General features: G+C 44.0%; 1 protein-coding gene across 2 annotated transcripts in view; it reads right to left on the bottom strand.

The window, feature by feature from the left end:
• Positions 1-23,621, bottom strand: part of LOC141144557 (prostatic acid phosphatase-like) — a 97,335-nt gene that overhangs the window by 47,512 nt on the left and 26,202 nt on the right. The window contains exons 1-4 of one of the 2 annotated variants that reach the window (XM_073630345.1): positions 21,197-21,238; positions 19,162-19,248; positions 8,935-9,087; positions 1,256-1,354 (exon numbers count right to left, since the gene is read on the bottom strand). In XM_073630345.1, the coding sequence (XP_073486446.1) occupies positions 1,256-1,354; positions 8,935-9,087; positions 19,162-19,248; positions 21,197-21,199 (342 nt within the window). In that variant the 5' untranslated portion in view covers positions 21,200-21,238. Of the gene's footprint in view, positions 1-1,255; positions 1,355-8,934; positions 9,088-19,161; positions 19,249-21,196; positions 21,239-23,621 lie in introns of those variants that run through there. The other variant, XM_073630344.1, reaches the window with a different exon arrangement.

Genomic DNA, 23,621 nt, shown 5'->3' with positions numbered 1-23,621 from the left:
ATTTGCCTGTACGAGCCATTCTGCCAATGTATATGTGTGTGTGTGTGTGTGTGTGTGTGTGTGTGTGTGTGTGTGTGGCGGTCGGCAAGTGGTTAAAGTAGAATTCCAGTCAAATACTAATTTTACCTAAACCTGCCCCCCCTCCCTGTTCTAAAGCTATTCGAACTACCCTGTTAATGAAAGATGTCTATACTTACCTATTCTGAGGGCACTCTGGTTCAATCACATGATCAGATCCCAGTTGTCTTCAGTGAGGCGAGACGGCAAACAATGGATACAACATTGTAAGCCTATGGGTGATGTCCTCGTCCAGGCTCTGCAGTCGTTGTTGGCGATCTCTCTTCTTCACTGAAGCCGGCCGCTGAGGTGATCATGTAACCGAACCTAAGCGTGTTTAGAATAGGTACGTATAGACATTTTTCCTTTACAGGGTAGTTAGAATAGGCTTAGAATGGAGATGGGAGCAGGTTTAAGTACAGTTAGTATTTGACTGTAATTCTACCTTAATATAGAATTCAATAAGGCATGAGTCACTGGGATGAGTGACTGCTGATGAGTCTTTGAACTGGGTAAAAAACAGGAGGAGATTTCATTAAAGAAACAAACAGAGCCTAAAAAAAAAAGTAAAAAATTAGCTGAAGCTTTACTTGTGGACTCAAAAGCATAAAGTGAACTATTACACAAATGAAAAAGAAAAATGAAAAAAAAAAATCTAGAAAAAAGCATGTACAAATCCACTATACAATTCTCCTAACCTGTTGTCGCCTTCCGCACGCAAACATGCGGCCTCTCAGGGGTGGGCCTTGGCACCAAGCGGCCACATATTTGCGTAAATTGGTGGAATACAGCTGTATCAAGAGAACAGTTAACGGCTGCTTGCGATTGGGAGCTTTCTGATCATGTGACCACCGTGACAGCTAATCACGGCGGTCACATGATCATAAACCCCACCCTGCCTCCCAGCATCCTAAACCCCTTTAAGGGCCGGGAGGCGCTGGCTCCAAGGGGTTAAACTTGCAGGTAAACATAACATTGTTGGATACATTAGACATACATTTTTTTTTTTAAAGGCGTAATTTTCATTCTTGCCTGTGTTCATCAGGTTTATGGGAATTAAAAACCATGTAAAATAGGACACGGGAATGGCTACTGTCATGGCTATTTGAAGGAAACACAAACTTGGATGAAAACTACTACTAGTTTAGTAAAGCAGTCACATAATGTTTAATTTCTTACTAATGAAAGATAACCTTACCACATAGGGCTTTCTAAGTTCATTAAACATTTCTGATGTACTTGTTTCATTTACAAGTTGGGCAAATCGTGGGCAGCTGTCTGTAGATATGAAAAGCATCTGAAATCAAGATAATAAAATAATATTCAGATTCTCTGCAACATTCAAGGAAAATAATGTCTGGTAGGCCCAACACATTACACAGATAAGATGTTGTCAAAGAGAATACTTTGGAACTGAACTGTTGCATACTATTTTTTGCCAAGCAGGGCCTTGTGTGTGACGGACCTCTCCGTACAAGGAGAGTGGGGTCGCGGCCTACCACGTGATGTACAACATCCCAACCCGGCTGAGAAGGGCCTAGCACTGCTTGCTGTTCGTCCATCATCTATCCAGCACCACCTCAGCAGTCAGACAACCCGCGATCCCTACTTCGCATCAGACAATTGTCACAAGTGATCCTCTGCAAGGACACCTCTCTGGAAGTCGCTTTCCAGAAGGCATTGTATTGGCCTGGTCATTGGTGAGAGGGCAATTGCCCAATTGGGAGAGTGTGTACAGACAGCTTTACCCTGGGGAAACACTATTGCACTTCTATTTGAACACTGTAGATATACACCTATAGCATCAACCATTCCAAGGAATACCATTACATTGTTACTTCACCTTATTGGATACAGTTAATGAGCTCCGACTGCCAGTGAAGACCATCAGGCCTGCAACTGGGACATTGCTGTCAATACTACGTAAAGGGCCCTCATACTATTCTTGTTTGCTTGATCTCGGGTTCCCCTTTAGAAGTCTTGCCAGGATTAATGCTAAACTCCTGCTTATCTTTTCAGGTCATGTTCAAGTGGTAATTCATTGTACATAAGTGTATATAATATACTGTATTGCCAAATTGTCTATTTTAACGTATTATTATAGAGAAATTCTTCCTCTGAGCTAGGATTATTATCCAAAGCTCAGCTGATCTATTACCTCCTCTGTGCAACAAGATCTTCTTTGAGTTATTTCAAAGAGTTGTTTGACTTATTACTTTAGGGTGGTGCAAAGATGTCTGAACCCAGAGTGTCAGGTGGGTTGGAATATTCACAGGGTCATGGTGGTGCAGATGAGCAGGTAAATCTAAGCAGTTGTTCTACATTTGGGGGCTCATCTGGAATGCCATCTGCAGCCGGCCCTAGTCAACCTAGACAAGAGCTACAATCTGCTTCGGTGGCCGTGGTTGTTTGGGGCCAAAGTCAGGGAGCTCAAACGGAAAGGAGCACTGTTCTGGAGATCTCTGGAAGTGAACACACAGAAAGAGATTAGAAAGTGGAAAAGAGCTCTGGCCCCAGGACACTGGGCCTACATTGTGGAAACGGAAGCTGAGTACGACCTGGACCAAGTCAGGGTGATATTGGAGTGGCAGAAAGAGATGCCTGTATGCTTTCAGGAGGAAGAGGTACGTCTAGCCAAAGGGATGATTGCTAGAGTGATCCCTCTCAAAGTGGGGGGAGAGCATGCTAAGAGGCAGCCATCGCCCAGGGCTCAGGAGAAGGGCTCCGTATCGCTGGGCGCCGACTCTAAAGAGCCCAATGCCCCCCCTCTCTTTTTACATGGATGTGAGCCGGCTAGTTGACACCTTGGTGAAGAACGGGGCTGGAAATGCCAACCAGAGCTATCAGAGACTCAGGTTTTTCTCAGGGTAGTTGCCAACTCCTGTGGGGGAAGATGAGTTTGAAACCTGGATGAGCCATGTCCTTCAGGCCATACAAAAGTGGAGCGTTTCAGAGGTTGTGAAATGGCAATGGCTCAGTGAGAGCCTTCGAGGTGCGGCAGCTGATGTGATCCATAATCTGAGGATGGGAAAGAAAACTTGTGCTGCTATGGACTACATAGACGCTCTCTATGCTGCCTTTGGGAGGGTTGAAACTACCTCAGACCTGATGTACAAATCAACCATACACACCAACAAAAAAAAGGAGAGTCTGTCCGAATACATATCTCGAGTAGACAGAATGCTGTATCAAATTATCCTCGAGAGGTATTGATCCCAAGGATGTTGACCAAGCTCATCTAGACTGGGTTTTACAAGGGGCTCAGCCAAACCATTCTATTGTATTGAAGTCATTACTGAAGAGAACCAAGGTGGTGTCTACGTACCCTGAATTGATAAGAGAAGTACAAGAAGAGGAGGCTCTATTAGAATAAAAAAGCCAAAGATCGAGAGAATCTAGTTCTATTGCTGGAAATAGAGAGAAAGTGGTGGCTCGAGCTGTTCATGCAGAAATGGGTTTCTCTGATGAGGATAGTGGAACTGAGTCTGAACCGGTGGGACTGGCCATTCCTGACACTAATAAGCCAATAAGTGGCCCAAACCCAGGATGTATCATGCTTTAATGTGAGTGATGGAGACCCAGTCGAAGGTTCAAGAACAAGGGGCTTGTCAAGGGGAGTCAAAACTTTCACAAGGGCAAGAAAAGAGATGTTACAGGTGTGGAGAAAGTGGACACTTTTTCGAGCTGAGTGTCCCAAGACTAACATCAGCCCTTAATTACTCACGGAAGTTCTGAAAACCTTATGCCACGTACACACGAGCGGACTTTACGGCAGACTTTGCCCGGCGGACTTTTCGACGGACTTTACGACGGACTTTCTGAATGAACGGGCTTGCCTACACACAATCCACCAAAGTCCGTCGAATTCGTACGTGATGACGTACGACCGGACTAAAACAAGGAAGTTCATAGCCAGTAGCCAATAGCTGCCCTAGCGTGGCTTTTTGTCCGTCGAACTAGCATACAGGTGAGCGGACTTTTCGACCGGACTGGAGTTCGACGGATTGATTTAAAACATGTTTCAAATCTAAGTCCGTCCAACTTTTGAGAAAACAAAGTCCGCTGGAGCCCACACACGATCGAATTGTCCGACGAAATCCCGTCCGCCGGGCAAAGTCTGCCGTAAAGTCCACTCGTGTGTACGCGGCATTACAGAAGATACTCTTCCCAAAGCCGGCGGGAAACTTCAGGAGACCTCGAAGTAGCTAGTTGATACTGGAGGAAAACTGCTCTCCAAGATCAAGAAAAGGTCCAAGAAGAAAAATGGACCCAAGTCACCTGTTGCCCCTTTAGCTTCCTTTCCAGGGAAAACAAAAGACAAAATCCAAGGGAAGGAAAGACAGGGGAAAGAAATCAATGCACACCTTACTAAGCGAGTAGTCAGACCAACTCCACTGCCTTCAAAGAGGTTGATTGGAGCCCCAGCTCTAGAGTCACCTGCTGGGAACCTGCCAAAGAACCTAGTGGGGTCCTCCCCTATAGTCTTGATACAAGTAGAGGGCATCTACACTCAAGCCCTACTAGATACTGGAGCCCAGGTGAGGTTGCTGTACCAAGACTTTTATCACAAGTACCTGAAGCATATCCCTTTGTGCAAACTGGAGGAGTTAGAGATTTGGGGCATAGGCACCCAGAAGTGCCTGTACGATGGATACATACCCATCAAGATAACCTTTGAAACTGCCCTGGCTGGAAAACCAGAGACCTTTGACGCATTGGCTGTTGTCTGTCCCCGACCCTCTGGGGCAGGCCGAAATTTCTTGTTGATAGGCACCAACACCAATTTGGTGTGGAGGCTACTCACTCCAGTGGCCCTGGAAGGTGCTCCAGTAGGGAAGGTCCATCCTCAACTGCGACAAGCTTTCCAGAGAGTGCTACAAGAGAAGAAGGCCCCCTCGCGGAAGTGGTAGGAATATTGTGGTGGCTGGATACTCATGAAAGGGTGTTGAAGCCTGGTGAGAGGGCCTGTCTAAGGGCCACGGTTAAACTGTCACTGGACCATCCGGGTCCGTATGTGGTGGTGGAAGCTGAACCAACAGAGGAGGAGGTTGGAATCGAATTGGTCCCAGAGATCATACCCGCTAAGGCCTTGCTGAGAAGCGGGAGCGAATTCCTGTCAGTGTGAGGAACGTCACTTGTCACCCAATCAGTCTAAAGCTATGGATGGTGATTGGGAAAGGGAGTACTGCTCCCCCAGTGAAGGGGGACGAACTAGTCAAGAAGAGAGATGAAAGAGAGACCACCGTCCACTGCCCAAATCTGCCCTCTGACTGGGAGGAGAGGTTTAAGGCCCATATAGCCCGATGGGAGGAAATTTCTTGGAAGTTCTCCAAGAATTACTTTGATGTGGGCTGTGCCAAGAGTGCTCAACACCGAATTCGGCTAACTGAAGATAAGCCTTTCTGTGAAAGAGCCAGGCAAATTCCTTTGTGTGATCTGGAGGATCTTCGAGAACAGCTGGCTGAGTTGGAGAAGTCGGGGTCATTAAGGAATCCAGGAGCCCTTATGCTTCCCCAATTGTGGTAGTGAGAAAAAAGAATGGGTCCCTTCGGATGTGTATTGACTACCAAACCTTGAACCGAAGGACTATCCCAGATCAGTACACAACCCCTTGCATATAAGGGTCCTTGCAATGCTTATCAGGGGATAAATGGTTCCGTATGCTGGATCTAAAGAGTGGATACTACCAAATACCCATGCATCCGGATGACTGAGAAAAGATGGCCTTCATCAGTCCTCTAGGGTTTTTCGAGTTCGAATGAATGCCACAAAAACTAACAGGGGCCCCACCACTTTCCAGAGACTGATGGAGAACACTGTGGGTGATATGAACTTGGTAGAAGTGCTAGCGTATCTTGATGATATCCTTGTGTTTGGCAGAAATTTGGAGGAGCATGAAGCTCTGCTCCTACTATAGAAGATTTGTGAAGAACTTCTCACAGATTACCCGGCCGCTGAATGAGCTTTTACAGAAAGAAGCGGAGGGAGATCAGCAAAAAGCTCAGAAGGGAGGCCCCAGGAAGCCCTGTGAATCCATTCAAGGGCAATGGACAGTGAAGTGTGAAAGGGCTTTTGAACAACTGAAGGGGAGCCTTGTTGAAGCACTAGTGTTGGCCTATGCTGACCCATCTAAACCTTATGAATTGCATGTGGATGCCAGCAGAGATGGCCTTGGAGGAGTGTTGTACTAGAAGTCAGAGGGGAGACTCCGCCCGGTGGCCTATGTAAGTCGGTCTCACCCCACCTTAAAAGAACTATCCTATACAAAAACTGGAGTTCTTGGCTCTCAGGTGGTTATCTGTACGGGGCTGTGTGAAGATTGTACAGGGCTGAGTGGTGAAGAATAACAACCTCTTGACTTGCCTACTGTTCACGGCCAAGCTGGATGCCACTGGACATCGGTGGTTGGCCGTTCTGTCTGAATTTCGGTTTAGTATGAAATATCGACCAGTATGGGAAATCGAGACGCTGACGCTTTTTCCTGAAGGCCTCATATAACCAACGCTGGCCAGAAGAGCTGGGTCCATCTACTCCTGGAGGGAGTACGGCTGTGTGTCAAGGGGTAGAGCATAAACACTGAGAGGCCATAGGGGCCGAAGCTGTGGGAGTCACACCTGCGGGAGTACCCAGATATTACTGTGATTTGACCCAAGTGCGCAGCCAAGAATTGCCTCAGTTGACAAAAGAGGACATGAGAAGGCACCGGTGCTCTGGCAGGACGGTAAAAAATCCTGCAAGCCGCATCTTTGCAGCACTGTATGAGCGGTGTATACACCTCTTCTAAAGCGCCCATGCCCATTGAAATCAATTTTAACCCTTTTTTCGGCTGCTAGCAGCTGAAAAGCGCCGCAAAAAAGACGGTAAAGCGCTGCTAAAAATAGCAGCGCTTTACCGCCAATGCCCCTGACGCCCCAGTGTGAAAGTAGCCTTAGTTCTAAGGGATTAGCAGCTGACTAACCGGTATGTTATATTTTACCTGGACTGGATCAGCTGTGCATGGCAACCAATCAGCTTTTAGCTTTCATTTTTCAAGCTTCACTGATCAAGCTGAGACTAGAAGTTGATTGGTCACTATGCAGAGCTGCTCCATTGTACTTATTAGTACTTCCATTTAGGGCAGTATTCACCTCCCTGGGACAAATGCCCCGAACACAGGCAGCTTGCGGTCCAGGAATTTGTCGCGGGGCGCATACTATCCTAAATGTGCATTCAGCTTAGTGGACACCCCAGCCCCATCCAGCTGCAGCAGCTGTCGGACTCTATTAAAGTTTGACAAGGTGATGTCAGCAGTGCTGGATGGTGCACCTGTGCCCTCCAGCCGCAGCTTAATGCTAAACACCTAGTATGAATGAGGCCCCATGTTGGGACTAAATATGTAAGTACAGTAGGCAGTCTCTTCCACTTTTCTACACCTGGCAAAGCCACTATGCACTACAAGTGCACTGCAAGTACACATGGAAGTGCAGTCTCTGTAGATCTGCAGGGGGACATGCAAGGAAAATAAAAAACAGCATTTTTTCTTGCATATGATTGGATGATAGAAATCAGCTTCACCTCATTTCAGAACTTTCCCTCAGATCTACAGCGACTGCACTTCCAAATGCACTTCTAAGTGCACTTGCAGTGAACAGTGGATTTGCCTTTAGTAAATAAACCCCTTTATTTGGTAGTCAGATGGGCAACCAAAGAGCTGCATTGTGTTGATTATTACTCCATTAACTTGAATGCTCAGATTTGTCAATCATACATGGTTTTCCTAACAGAGGGGAGTGGATGCTGTGAGCACTGGATTATCATGAGGAACTGAAGTAGTAAGGATATTTATTAAACCTGACCTCATATTCCTCCAACATAGTTGTCAGACACTGGTGTCAATGTCATCCAATAGAGATTCTTGGCTGATGCCCAATATTCAAGTGGCCTTGTCACCACAGGGTCACTTTAACTCAATGAGACACCAATGAAAGAAACGTAGACATACTTAACTTTCCAGTGGGCCTGTGTATTGAAAAGCTGTCACATCTTGACTCCCCAGCTGAATACTCGCTCTCCTGCTGCTGTGGTTCTTCACACCGACACGTGTCCTGTAATGATGTACAAGCCAGTGGGAGGAACCACAGCTGTTGGCAGGGGAGCAAATATTTGGCACATCTGGAAGTGCAGAACACTTACAGTAGCTGGGGACAGGAGAAGCAGTGACTTTTCAAGACACGGACCACTGTAAAAGGTAAGTATATTCACTTTTCATTTTTATTAAGAGATGACCTAATGGATAAAATTGACTCAGTGGAGCTCTATAACAACAGATTCAAGCTGAGAATCGCTACTTCAGTAAAACAGTACAGAGCACAGCTACATGCATTTGTGTTCATAGACAGCCTCCATCACCGTAAAGTCCAGGCTAGCTGTGGTAACACAGGCAAACAGCTGGAGGGATCTAAAGGCTGAGGAAGAAACACCTTCCACTGGAACTAAAGTACTCTGGTAGCAATCAGGGAGGTACTCCCCACTATAGCTGGATGTTTTCTGGAGAAGATGTGCTATTAGGCTCCCGGCCTGGCTGCCTGCACAACTGTTTTGACAGTGAAGGACATCTCACCTGACTGCAAGTGACTGCAGATTACTTGCCCAGCTCCCTCTGCCTCATCAGTTGTTGACTAAGTAAGGGAAACAGACAAATGTATCTTCCCTGAGTGTGTCAAGGAACTCCAGGAGTTGTAGAAAAAGAAGTTAGAGGGGCATATGCCTGCATCTGAGCATGGTGAGTAAATGGGAACTCCTCTACACTAGGTAATACTCTGCAAATGGCTCACTAACAAAAGCAGTAAAATTAACGTAGTAAAAATTTTTTAAAAGTATAGGTAAAACATTACTCACGTTATCCTGTGACTGAGGAATTGTATGAACAGGTATTGGTTGCCAGGCAATACTAGCATTCCAGACTTGCCTGCCAGTGGGTGGGAACAAACCAGCAAGATTAGCCTGGGCACTCATTAATGTACGGTCCACATCTGTGCTTCTCACAAAAACCTATGGTACAAACATTTTATAATAGTATTGTTATTATTATCATCATCTGTCTTAATAGCACAAATATATTATACAGGAATCTATAGACTGTACACAGTAGTGTATTTAGGTTTTGTGTTGCCCTAGGCCGGACTAAACTCGTGCACCCCCTAATTTAAATATGGCCCACCCTTTCCTGTCAAGGCCACACTCCTTGCTGTTTAAGACCCGCCCTGAAATTTTCAAGTGGGGACACTAGTTCTGAGGGCCGGGGGGGGGGGGGGCGGTCAATGGATTCCCTTAGCATAGATTTCCTCTCACTTCCTGTTTGGCTATGGGGCAGGAAGTGAAGGGAAATCTCTGCAATGGGACAGGGATGGTAAAAAATAAACTGACATAAACCTTCCCTTACTCTAGCCAAAATGGAAAATGTTGCCTATAGTTCTACTTTAGGCACAAATTTCTAATAATTTTATGGAGAGGACTAAGAAGATATAACCGTGCCAATGGTGCAGCAAAAAACATATAGCACACTGAGGAAGGTTTGTGGTCCAGGATGAGAGGACAGTCAAAATTAGAAGCGCCCCCCCAGTTGCGGAATGCCAGCCGCTCGCATACCGGAAGCAGTGCGGCCGCTTTATTGCTTTATGGGGGCGATAGACTAGTTGGCCTCTCTGCCCAGTCCTCCCCATAAGACTGGTGCTACACTAACAGTGTAGCACAAGCCAGCGGGGACTCTTTCCGTGCTGCCCCCTGCAAAGTGCTGCCCTAGGCCTGGGCCTTGTTGGCTTAGGCCAGCATACAGCGTTGACTATACAGTTCCTAAAGAAGCTACCACAGTCATACTGACCTACCTACACAAGAGTCAGCTATAAGTAGAAGCCACTAAAAGGGAAACTTCAGGCAAAAAAAAGCAAAATATATTAATAAATAAGGTGATTTTCCCCATTTTTAAGATGTGTTAATTGAAAAGCTTGTGATCGACATCAGATTTTAAAAATATCTTAAGGACCTGTATGGTCTTAGCATGTTCAGGACAACATTTTTCTATTTATGAAATGGCATTTTTGCAATATATAGGGCTCAGGCCAGAAGTGGGACATATACAATACATTTTTTTTTAAATCAGATCATATTTATTGATAACAAAAGTAACATTTTCATTTTACAACAAACTCATAACTGAGAGGACACAGATTTATCCATTTTAGTGGCCAGCCGGCTACATAATGTATGTGTTTACACTGTATAAAATGCAACAGTTCATGTAAAATAAAGAAGCATTGTCTAGAAAAAGTATATCTGAGTCTGTAGTCCTCAAGTTACTTTATATTGTGTGTGCCCCTCATTGTATTCTATCTCCCAGCTCTGCTCCCAACCCTTAGCCGGGCCAACGAGCGGGGCAAGAGTGCCACTTACCCCTAAACAGCGGGGAGTGGTTCACAGTATTTATATATATATATATATTAACTGTTGGGTAAGACAAAACAATATATTCAACCACTGCAGATCCAGATACCACCATATTAAGTATATCCCTTCAGTTTAACTTACACATGCACCGTTCCCCTCGGTCACACACACCATCCATCTGAATAACCATTGAATAACAATTTCTATGGTTAAGTGGACGATGTTGTTGTCCTGCCACCGAGAATTTTATTTTGAACCAGGTGTAAGGGAGCCAAGCCAGAAACTTCTAGCCAAGCATCCCAGATGTTTTCAAACTTCCTTGGGCTACCTCAATGTTTGTACGTCAGTTGCTCCCTTATAAGAGTCATTTACAGCAGTAATCCATTCTTTGTGTGTGTAGGAGGTGATACCGAGAGCCATTTTCTGGCAATAAGTTTTCTAGCTACAAATAGCATCCTGAGAATGGCTATATAGGTGTGGGGTGTATATTGTTCCTCATCTAACCAGCCAAGTAGGCAGAGTTTAGGGTCAATTTCAAGCTTAAGGTTCCATATTCTATTAATAGTACTTATCACTGTGGCCCAATATCTTTGCAATTTTGGGCATTTCCATAGCATGTGCACAAGTGTGCCATTGTCCACCAGACAGCGAGGACAAAATGTGTTGTCCCCTCTATGCCATTTGTGTAATTTCTTGGGTGTACGGTAAGTGCGGTGGATAATAACAATTGGGTACGTTTTTGAGATGAGGAGAGTGACACTCTAAGTACATAATCAAGTATAGTGGCCCATTCCTCATCCGAAAGATGTCCTATATCATCCCCCCAGCCGGCTCTGCAGTTCAATGACATAGCCTTAGATATTTGACATATGAGAGAACCATATAAGAAGGATAATTGTCCTTTTCGGGATGATGTAACTAGTTGTGTGAGATTTGTGGGTCTAGTTAGTTCCCAAGTAGAGATTGTAGCTTGTACCGATATAGCGTGCCTAAGTTGCAAGTATTGTAAGAATATGGTATTTGGCAAATTAAATTCCACGCACAGTGATTGGAAGTCTCGCAAGAGGCCTCCATAGTACAACTGTGGAATATACACAACTCCACTCCTAGACCATGCTGAGAAACCCTGTAATTTACCTAGTTCTGGGTAGTTTCCACTGTTCCAGATATGCGACCAGTTTAGTACATCCTGCATATTGGAAATGTTGTTTGGCTTTATTCCATACTCTGTCTATGTATCAGGGTGGGGTAAGATGGTAACGCCCCTAGCTCTCCCACTTCTATGCATTCCACAAGGCCATCACCAGACAGCTGTGTTTGTATAATATTCCTAATAGGATCAGAGGACTCGGGGTACAGTCAGCCCGTTAAATGCTGCAATTGAGCTGCTATGAAATAGTAAAATGGGTTGGGAACTGCCAGGCCACCCGAGTCCTTTTGTTTCTTGCAGAGTTTCCAACTTAATATGTGGAACCTGTTTTCTCCATATCAATGTGCGGAAAATGGTATTTTTTAAACACATGTATAGGGATCCAGATGGGTGTATTGTGAAGCGCATACAAGAGTTGTGGATTCCAAATCATTTTTATCAGGTTACAGAGGCTAAATACTGAGAGGGGTAATTTAATCCAGCTAGCTGTTTTTTCTTGAAATTTTTGAATCTATGGGTTTATATTGGGTTTGATTATAGAGATCTAAGTTAGGGTGTTTAACTATGCCCAGGTACCGAAAGTTATCTGCCACCTTAATCTGTTCTGCTATCCGGGGTAGGGGTGCCACAAGAGGATCTCAAGGTAATAATGTAGATTTGTCCCAGTTTATTTTGAACCCAGATAAGGTCCCAAATCTATGAATTAATTCCATAAGGTTTATCAGTGAGGCAAATGTGTCGCCCAGAAAGGAGGAGCGCACCGTCTGCATATAGTGCCAATTTGTCTTCTAGCTCACCTCATTTAAACCCACATATGTTAGAGTTCCCTCTAATGGCTGCAGCCAGGGGCTCTATGGCCAGTGCAAATAGCAGAGGGGACAGGGGACAACCCTGTCTTGTACCCCTTGTGACGGTATGCAAGGTGAGGTCATCGAATATCGGTATATAATTCACCTCGCATTTGTTCTATCGTCAGAGACTGAACCGGAATCCGGCCCAGATTTTTCCAGCCTCTGTGGCAGGCTTGGTTCCGGTCCGGGTCTTCTGGTCCACTTGAGTTCATGCTCAGGTGGACTTTAAATGACCACAAAGAGAGCACAGCACCAGCCCCACACCGTATAGAGAGCACTGTACTGTTTAGTTTAGAGCTACTGTTTTGTTTATTTTTATGACTTTGCAAACCACCTGTAAATAAAGCTGGCAACCCGCCAGATTGTAAAGAAACTGCTTGTATGCTGACCTTCATTTCAAGAAAAGATGATCCCCACGAGCTAATCACCCCACACCCTGTACAGATCAAAGGGTGGCGATAAGGTGTTATTAATTCTGATACATGCTTTCGGTGCTTTATATAATAGTTTGATCCATGAAATGATTATCCCCCCCCAGGTTGAATTTTTCCAACACCCGCCATAAGTAATTCCACTCAACACTATTGAATGCCTTAGCGTCATTGAGCGAGAGAATAGCTCTCTGACCCTGGTTGTCAGTAGGTAGTTGCATATTCAGATAAAGGCGACAAAGATTGTTTGCCGTAGATTGATTAGGTATGAATCTGGATTGATCTGGGTGCACAAGTTTAGTCACCACCTTTGAGAGTCTCATGGCAATGACTTGTCAGTAATTTTAAATCCGTATTCAGCAGGGAGATGGGTCTATAGGATTCAGGTTTATCAGGATCTTTCCCTGGTTTCAAAAGGACCACCACCACCGATTCAAACATAGAACTCGGCAAAGAATCTAGTGAATGAGCAATTGATATGTAATTATATGGAGTAACTCCGGTAGGAGTATTCCTCTAAATTTTTTGTATAATTCAGTTGGTAAGCCATCGTTTCCCAGGGCCTTAGAATTCTGAAATGTGGCCAATGCGAGTTGTAGCTCCTCAAGGGTGAGAGGAGCATTTCATTGTTTTTTATCTTCCCCCTGGAGCTGCGGGAGTTGAATGCTATCCAGGAAGTCGAACAACTCAGCTGCAGGGTAAGACACCTTTGAGGAGTATATATCCTGAAAGAAGGTATAAAACCCCTTTAGTATGGAAGGAGTGTCTGTAACCACTTAAGTGGGCGATATGACTAATCTGTGTATGACCTGGGAAGGTTGTTGGGACCTGGCTATCATAGACAGCAGGAAACAAACAAGAGCACAAGCACTGCCTCAGGCAACAAAAATGGACACACCTGGCTCAAGGTGCTAATCCTGGCTCACCACCATCAGTAGTATAAGGAAGAAAAGGAATTGATTGCACACTTGAATCCAAAAGATGCTGCTGAAGTTTTCTTTATTGCCATAAGCCAGACAAACTTGTAAAGATTTATAGTTGACGCGTTTCACAGGAAAGAACCGTGCTTGTGTGAAACGCTTCAACTATAAAATCTTTGCAAGTTTGTCTGGCTTATGACATTAAAGAAAACTTTAGCAGCATCTTTTGGATTCAAGTGTGCAATCAATTCCTTTTCTTCCTTATCATAGACAGCATATGGCCAGTTTTATCACCCTCTTGAAAATATGTTTGAGAGGTAAAAAAATGCTTATTACCAGCCTGCTGTTGATGTATAGTACGGTAAAGTTTTTGTGCATCTATCCACTGCCTCTCATGGCCAGGTTTAGAGGCTTGCAGGAATGTTTCTTCAGCTCTATCTACAGCTAGACTGGCAACCACGTCTTATTCGTGGCAATCTCTTTAATACACATAACTCTAATGAAAGCCTTCAGGGTATCCCAGACCACACCAGATGCGGCTGAAGGCTTATTATCCACTAAAAAGTTTCTAATATGAATCTGCATGTATTCAGTGTCAGTAAATAGATGAAGCCAGAATGGGTTTAACTTCCAGTGGATAGGTAGTCTAACCTTATGGAAATTTAAACTTATGCCGCGTACACACGAGCGGACTTTTCGACCGGACTGATCCGACGGACCAAATCCGGACGACAATCCGACCGTGTGTGGGCTCCATTGAACCTGCAGCGGACTTTTTTGTGTGAAAATCTAACGACTTTAGATTTGGAACATGTTTCAAATTTGTCCGACGGACTCGAGTCCGGTCGAAAAATCCGCTCGTCTGTATGCTAGTCCGACGGACCAAAACCGACGCTAGGGCAGCTATTGGCTACCGGCTATCAACTTCCTTATTTTAGTCCGGTCGTACGTCATCACGTACGAATCTGTCGGACTTTGGTGTGATCGTGTGTAGGCAAGTCCATTTGTTCGAACGTCCATCGGAAGTCCGTCGAAAGTCTGTCGGAAAGACTGTCGGACCTTTGTTGCAGAAAAATCCGCCCAGGTGTACAGGGCATAAGTTGCACTGCGGAATGGTCAGATAGGCCCCTGGCCAGATATGTCACCACAGGGTCATAACAGCGAGTCATGACATTCCCCCAGCACAAAATCTATACCTGATAGCGTAGAGTGGATCAATGAATAGCAGGAGAATTGGGCCTTGAGAGGAAACTTGCATCTCCATACATCCATAAACCCAAGTTCGGCTATAAATGTAGCTGTAATTGTTCTGTGGCCCTGCAGGCAGTATTTCTTGTGTATTTCTTGTGTACATCAAGTGAGGTATCCAGTTCACTGTTAGTTGCCTAAGACATACACTAGGAGCTGGGGATGCCTTGCCAAAAACCTAGACAAACATTGTAGCACTACCAACGTAAAAGGTGGGGGCACATAAACACTAGCAATTACACAAGCATGAGATTCCCACATTGCCATCAGAAAAATAAATCTGCCCTCAGAGTCTATTTGGGAATCAAGTTTAGTGACTGAGGCAGTCCTGGAAAATAATATACTAACCCCCCCCTAGAGTATCTGGTGTGCACAGAGTGACTAAAACTTCAAGGAAATTTAAACTGGGATAGTTGGCAAATGGCAAGTATGAGACAGCTGCTTTGGGCCCCACAACAATGATGGGGCCCAGGGCAGCTGCCCCTTATGTCCTGCCTTAAAGATGGCCCTGCACCCAACCAGGGCTTAAAAACAACAAAAAAGAAATAAACAGTCTTCCAACCAAGAAAACGTAAGTTCCCATTGGAAAGCCTTCCAATTGTGCCCTGGAGGGCTATGTGAGGGGGGACAAGAGAGGGCTAGGACCTCGTGCTGTGAAGCCAAGTACACAAGTTGTTGGTAAGAAATGCAATAAACCAGTAAATCCAAAGTGTTGCTCTTTGGGCTCCATCGTTATCAAGGTGAGCAAATAGAATATATGTAGGCAGGTTAAGGCATGATTCTAGCTTGGACCATCATCTTAAACAGCCACTCGCAGGTGTCGCTCATGACTATTAAGCCAGTTGGCAGCCATAGCCGGGTTTTCAAAAAAGTGTACTGAAACATCTGCTACTACTCGTAGTTTGGCCGGGTAAAGCATGAAATACATCACTGATATTGCTCGCAGGTGTTTCGTCACTTCAGTAAATTTAGCCCTCTGCTTTTGGACTGCTGCTGAGAAGTCCGGATATATGGATACTTTGGTGCCCTGTATTTCCAGATTAGCTTTTTGTCTAGCAATGCGAAGGATAATATCTCGATCTTTATAGTGTAAGAGTTTCAGTGGGAAAGGTCTATCATTGCCCCCTGGTGGCGGTGGGCGAGATGGCACCCTGTGAGCACTTTCCACAGAGAAAAATGGAGTAAGGTTATTTTCAGCAAACGTGTCAGCTAACCAAGTTTCAACAGGGTTCTTCCCTTGGGCTTTTTCAGGCCTGCCAACTATATGGATAGTACTCCGTCTCAGCCTGTTTTCCATGTCTTCCACTCTGGCCACCGTACATGTCGTTTTAGCAGCAGTCATTTGAACATCTTGCAAAAGTGGAGGCAGCTCATCCTCTATGGAATGCACCCTACCCTCCAAAGCAGTGGCCCTTTCTCTTATCTTTTGCATGTCATGTCTAATTTGCAGTATACCTTCTTTCACACTTCTAACTTCTTTGGACAATTCAGTGAGTGAGGAGCCATAGGAATGGACTGCAGCAAGGATGTCTTGCAGAGAGGGTTCTCTATGCTCAGGGTCAGAGGGGTCTGCTATTCCAGGAGGAGGGAGGGGAGACAAGAGGGTACTTACTGTGATTCCATGTGCTGCCGACGCCATTTTCTCTGCTGCATGTTCCATGTGCTGCTGTTTCACAGGGGCTGTTTTTTGCCGCTTTTGTTGCATATGATGTATGCGGCTGCTGCACAGATTTCTGGCCACCCGGATCGTGGACATAATTTTCCAGCATGGACACCGCCCAGTTGCAGCGGTCCTTTACCGTGCGCTGGCGCGGCGGGGATCCGCCATACTGGATCTGCCGCTTGGCATGCAGGTTTTCCTCCTGCCTTCTAGTCATCCCTGCCTTAGGGAGATTTTGACCGGGAGTCGCAGTAGGGGTAGCTCCACGCCGGTAGCTGAGTGTCCAGTCAATTTCTGCAGGGATATACGCTCACAACAGGATTAATTGTATTAGGATACCGGAGCCGATGTGAGGCACGTTTGCTCACATGTACGTCCAAGCCAGGGCTTCATAAAATACATATTTTGTTGGGTAGAGGGGTGTCAAAATAGAACCCTGGGTCTAAATGTATGCAAAGTGAAGTCTAATGTTCATACAGTTAAAGCGTAACTCCACTTTTGTTAAGAAAAAATCTATTCCTCTCTGGGTGATCTATGTACATTGCAAGGATTGTAACAAACTTTGTTGCAGATTCCTACCTTTTCTTATTCTGAAGAAATCCCTGTGTATTTGTCTGTATCCATGTGGGAAAGTGAGTCTAATGGGAGTGGTTTTATAATTATCAATCAGCTGTGTACCTGCAGGGCTTTAATGAGGAAAGCTGCTGGGCCTGCATCCCTTTAGATGTGATTTCCTATCGAGCGTATCTCACCAAAAATGACATTTTTGTTGCAGGGGATACCTGAAATCTGACTTCAATCAGTAAGCCAATCACACAAGCAGAAAATTATGTTTCTGGGGGGCATGCTGTACACAATCTGAGTACATAACACATCCAGGTAGCCATATTGCATTGCATTTTCAGAAAATTACAGAGCTGCTGATGAAAAAGGAAAGGTAATTTTTTAATAACATTTAATTACAATATTGACTTGTGTCGCAATTGTATACACCTTATTATTTTTTTCTTTATTTGCTACTGTTTTTCCCCAAGAAAGTGGAGTTACCAATTAACTATGAGAGAGGAAAAACATGGGTGTGTTTTTAAAGGGTGCTGTTAAATAGTAATAAACCTTTCAGTCTCTACATGCCTGCACACAAACCCTCCCAAAGCAACAGTATAACACTCAGTCAGCTATATAACATTAGCTAGTATCAGCAGAATATGTGCCCCCCATTAGAAAGCATAACAGCATCTTAGTGTACAATAACATGTGGTAGGTTTTTATCCTTTGGGTCTGAAATAGATAGTGTGTCTTTCAGGCCAGTTGTGAATTTAGTTTGATATAATATAATAATATATATAACTCGTTAGACTCAGCACACCACATCCGTCACTACAATAAACTCAACATTTCATATAATGTACCCACTGAGGCTCCATTCACACTAGCTCGTTTTTTGATGCATTTTGCATTTTGCAGAAATGCATGGGAATTTTTTAACATGGGTTCCTTTGGAACATGTTCACATCAATGCCTTTTTGTACCTCTGCATTTTTGGAAAGGGTCAGGGATTTTTTTTCATGCAAAATGCAGCGTTTTGCATGTAATAGAATTCAATGGACAAGCATCAAAAAGGCAAGTGCACCGTTTTTTGCAGCGTTTTTGATGCGTTTTTGGCGTTTTTTTTTTTTTTTTTGAAAAACTGTAAAAAAAAAAAAAAAAACGCAAAAACGCTGTACAAACGCTACAAAAACGCTGCTCAAAAACGTGGCAAGCATGAAAAAAAAAAACTCCAAAAACGCTCAAAAGCAACATGCATAGGTGTGAATCGAGCCTTAGACAGCACACTGCAACATGCACCCCAAATACACTTAGCATTCTATATCATGAACAGTTACAGCAAGCAATCTGCATCATACACTGCATTATGCACTGAACACTGCATTTTACACCCGATTACATTCAGCACCCCATGCCTCATTGTACTCAGCATGCTATAGCCTGCACATGACAACCATTCAATAACCTTGTTACACCCAACATTTTGCCAAATTACAATTGTGCTATTATCTTTTTTTTGTGTGAAAAACAATACATTCGTTGTTTTGCTTTGAAATTGGCATTAAAATACCTTTTACGCTCAGTAAAAATGATGCTTCCTGCCCTCACACTGCAGTGCCCTGTGCTTGCTGAGCTGAATAACAGCCACACCCCTCAGCACTAGTGTCCTTATAAATAACAGTGTGTTGCATTACTGAGAGAAATTGGTCTTTTCTAGGACCTGTTGTACTGTATTCACATTTAGATACTTGTTAGACACTGATGTTACAAGAAAATGGAGATGTTTTTACGTCTATCTGACAATACATCTATGTTTTTTCCATTCGGCTTCAACTCTAGTTAGTGTAAAGATAAAAGTAAGCTACCACGTGTTTACCTCATGTCTGTTGTAGGTTTCATTCAGAAACCCAGCATATCTCTTTCTCAGGTATTGTCCCAGTTCAAAATGTTGCTCCATTCCTAGCTGTTGAGATACACAAGAAGTTTTCATGAAAAAAAAAAAATCTCTGAGTGCTATTTTATTATTTTCACATCAGGCTGTTTGAATCTGTTGACTTATTGATATCACTTGGTAAAGGTCACACTTTGACATTTAATACTGTCCATAATGCCAGATTGTAGTGTTTAAATTTAAAAAAAAAAAAGGAGATAAAACTATTAAAAGGAGAAGTGCAGCCACTCCTGTGACCCGTTTTCAGCTGACAGCGGGATGAAGCCGGCTGATGTCACAGAGCCAGCCCAGGCTGGGTAAAGATTGCGACCATATAACTTCGATTTCTTTCACATGCAGGTGCTCTGTTCCCTTCACTAGGAGATCTGTGAGCAGATCCCCTACTGAATCAGAGTTAGAACAGCATGGATGTTACTTTTGTGACATCTTTGCCTTTGGCGGTGGTGCTTAAGCAGGTACTTTTGCTTAAATTTTGGGCTGCTGACTTGACATCTAAAAAGGCTATGGAGGATTTACCCTTCCAGGGGGTTCGTCGATTCAATGGTACCTTGGATGAGATCATCAATTACCTGCTTTTCTCCCACAGGCCAAGAAGGGCAAGGAACTGCATCGTAGGCCTGGTACTTCCTTCGCAAGAAGCTTTTTAGTTCCCCTTGCTCCTTGGACAAGGGCTCCAAGTCCTTCAAGGCCCCTGCAGATGGTACCAAGTGTTCCTGGCCCCACAAACCTGTGGACAAGTTCTCCTCAGCATAAAGGTTTGCCCCTATCCATATTGGGGGTGGGGGGGTAGACTTTGCTAATTCGTAGGCCTGTGGACCTCCCTTGTTCCTGACAAGTGGGTCCACTAACTGATTGATATAATTTCTCTATTTATTTCTTGTCCCCCAGAGAGATTCTTTCTGTCCAACCTTCGTCTCCCCCCGTTCTACCTAAGGGCCCTGTACGGGGCTGTGCAGGTTTTATTTCTCCAGGTAGTGATTGCCCCGGTTATGGAATCAGGGCATTTTGGGGGGTTCTACTCCAGTCTGTTTTGGTTCCTGAAGATCGATGGGGTTCGCCCACTCCTGACCCTCAAGGCCCTGAATCGCTTAGTGTGGGTACAGATGTTCAAGATGGTATCCATCCATTTGTTGGTGGCCTCCCTTCATCAAGGATTTTTTTTTTGGCATCCATAGACATCAAGGATGCATACCTGCACATTCCTATTTGTGAGGGACATCAGCGGTTCCTGCGATTTACGGTCAGGGATGCATATTATCAATTTGTGGCATTCCTTTTAAGTCTGGCTTCTGCTTCCTTTTAACACCCCAAGGTGTTAGCCCCAGTCTTGGCATTACTGAGACAACTAGAGATTGCTGTGACTGGTTACTTGGACAACCTGCTCCTTTGCGCTGACAGTCAGTATGGAGAATATAGCTTGCCTCAAGTACCATTCAAGGCAAGTTTTTGCCCTTGCAGTCTTTTTTTGCCATCCCTTGGCCACGCATTCCTTGATCCGCACTTTCTGTGTGTATTCTAGGTATGGGAACTTACTGTGTAAACACCAACATTTCACAAAAAGAGGGAAACATTTGTGGCATGCGAAAACCAACACATATATAAAAACATTTCCAGCATTTATTTTTCCACATAAAATCAGGTGTTATGGCATTTACCAATTGTTTTCACCCAAGCATGACAGAAAAAATGCAGTATACAAATTGTAGCTGTTTGTTTTTAAGAAAGAGAGGTACCATTGGTGTTTTACTCCCTGTCAATATAAAGAATTACATCTAAAAAAAAGAGATACTTTTTTCTTTATCGTAATTCATAGTGAACAATAAATTATAACCTTTAAAATAAGCCCTTTTATAAATTCCAGCAACAAATGTTCAGTACTTGTCCAAATGATCAAAAACTGTGCACTTCCACCCACCATGTACAGGTTAGCATAGGACAGAGCTCATATTGTCCTCCTCACCATTTTTGCACTTGGAGGTAGCGGGGGTCAGCAAAAGCAGATTGTTGTATCTTTATCATGTGAGCTGCATGTGAAAAAAGTAGACTTTATTCCAGGAAACATATAGAATAAATATCTGCAAATGCAAAATTCTTTGATGTATACATTACATTAAGGCATTAAGGTGCTAATGATGGGAGAGAGTGTGTGTCTCCATGTGAGGAGGCAACTAGGAGCATAGCTGCTTATCCCTGACTTTTTGTAAGGACACTTACTACAAAACCAAGGACTGATCAGACTACAGACACAGTTGATGGCTGACTGAGAGACACTTGGGAAAAACTGGAGAGGAGGAGAAGTGTTATTTAACCTGCTCACCAAGAGACTGTGGCTGGGTCATAAGCCTAAAAGCGGAATTGATCTCCTAATAAGAGATCTGGGCAGCTGGTAAGAGGCTGTAATTTTCCAGGTGGAAGGACTTTCCGATCTTACATCACTATTTTCTATGGTGTTTTTCAAGTTTGAAGTCACTATTTTTTATGAAGGAGAGACTTTCCCATACTGTGATTATTGATTGATTAACAACAATACCAGCTCACTTTTCTTTGAAAACAACAACCTCCTCATGTACTTTCTTATTGTTTTAAGATGTGATTCCTTTTTACCTCATGATGGGACTATTTGCACTATTTTAGAGATAGAATACTGCGAAGTTAATCGATTCTATTTAGGTATTTGAATTCCTTTATTCAGGTTATTCAGTATTTATTGTGAATTTATATCTCATATTTGGTCTTACATAGCGCAATTTCTCTGTCTAACATTCTAATGATGGATCTGTTTTATGAATTTACATCAAAATAATAAAACAATGCCATAAATCTGCTTTTTGTGGAAACAGAAAATTGGAGATATTTTATGTCTGTGCTGGTATTATTACCCCCCTTTTCTTTTGAAATGTTGCTGTTTATAATGTTTTTGATGTGGGGATATGACATGTGAGACATGACTCTTTTGCTCTGACTTCCTACTGTCATTTTGAAGCCTTCCTCTCTAAGGGTCCTTTCACACGGGCGATCCACCCGGCGGACTCCGTTTTTGAGCAGGCGGATGACAGGTACGTCTTGAGATGGACCTGCCAGAGTTCCACTCTCCTCTACGGGGAGATCGGATGAAAACGGACCGCATGTCAGTTTTCATCGAATCTGCCAAACTGATGGAAAATAGGGTCACCATCCGTCTGGATTTCCCGGACAGGATCGGATAGCAGCGTGTGTCAGCAGACATGTCACCACTGACATCTGCCGCTCCATAGAAGTGAATGGAGGCTCCGATCAGGTCCGCCTGAAAAACTGACGGGCGGACCTGATAGGAAAGACTGTGTGAAAGGGGCCTAAAGGTAAATGTTAATCTCAGTTTTAAAATGGTCAGCATATATACGTTAAAGGAAATCAGAATACATAACCAATTGCTCCCAACTGTCCCTTATTTAGATCATTTCTTTTCACAATATGTATTGCCAAGGGTATGGTATAAGTCATTGCTTGCAAAATTGTACTAAAAGATTTCACTTTTCTCTAAGTTTTAGGCTGGTTTCACACGGGCGGTTTTTCAGTTCAGTTCAGTCATGTTTTTTTTGTAAAAAAACGGATCAAAAACGGATACGGATATCAATTTTTACATCAGTTTTCATGTCCGCTGACATCCGTTTTTTAGGAGGTAAGTAGGGGTACGATGTACCCAATACCCATTCACATAGGAGAGGGGGGGGCGGATCTGGGGGCCGCATGATCGGATAAGTGTCTGGTATGGATTTTGGGGGGGACCCCACACCATTTTAAAAAAAAATTTTTGGCATGGGGGGGTTCCCTCCGAATCTACACTAGACCCGAAGGGCCTGGTATGGACCTGGGGGGGACCCCACGCAGTATTTGTCACGATTATTTTTTGCATTTTGCCTTTTTTGCGGGGGGAACCCCGCTAACAGCTGATGACTCATCGGTTGTTAAGGACGCGGCAGCCGGCTTCCCGGCCCCCTCCTTAGCAATTAGTTATATACAGTATTTTTAATGAGGGGGGAAAAAAGGATTGAAAAACGCATGTCAGCAGATCGGATGTAAGCGGATCATTCACTAACATCCGTTTTTCGTCCGTTCCGTTTTTGGTTTTTTTTAAAACGGAAGAAAAATAGGGTTTTCTTCTTAAAAAACGGAGCTTAGCTTAGCTTAATGGAGACGGATGTCAGTGGATGATCATCCGCTAACGTCTGCTATCCCATAGTGATACATGTATGTCCGTTTTTCATCCATCAACGGATGGATGAAAAACAGACATGCTCAACTCCAGTGTGAAAAGGGCATAAAAGCTGAGAAGCATGCAGCTGGGAACATGCTGACTGCAGAAACCATCTACTACAACCACTAGATTACATGTTAATTGTGGGCAG

This window comes from Aquarana catesbeiana, linkage group LG05 (assembly GCF_042186555.1).
Source record: "Aquarana catesbeiana isolate 2022-GZ linkage group LG05, ASM4218655v1, whole genome shotgun sequence".
Lineage (NCBI taxonomy): Eukaryota > Metazoa > Chordata > Amphibia > Anura > Ranidae > Aquarana > Aquarana catesbeiana.
The sequence above is the reverse complement of the archived record's forward strand: the minus strand, read 5'-3'. Positions and strand labels throughout refer to the sequence as shown.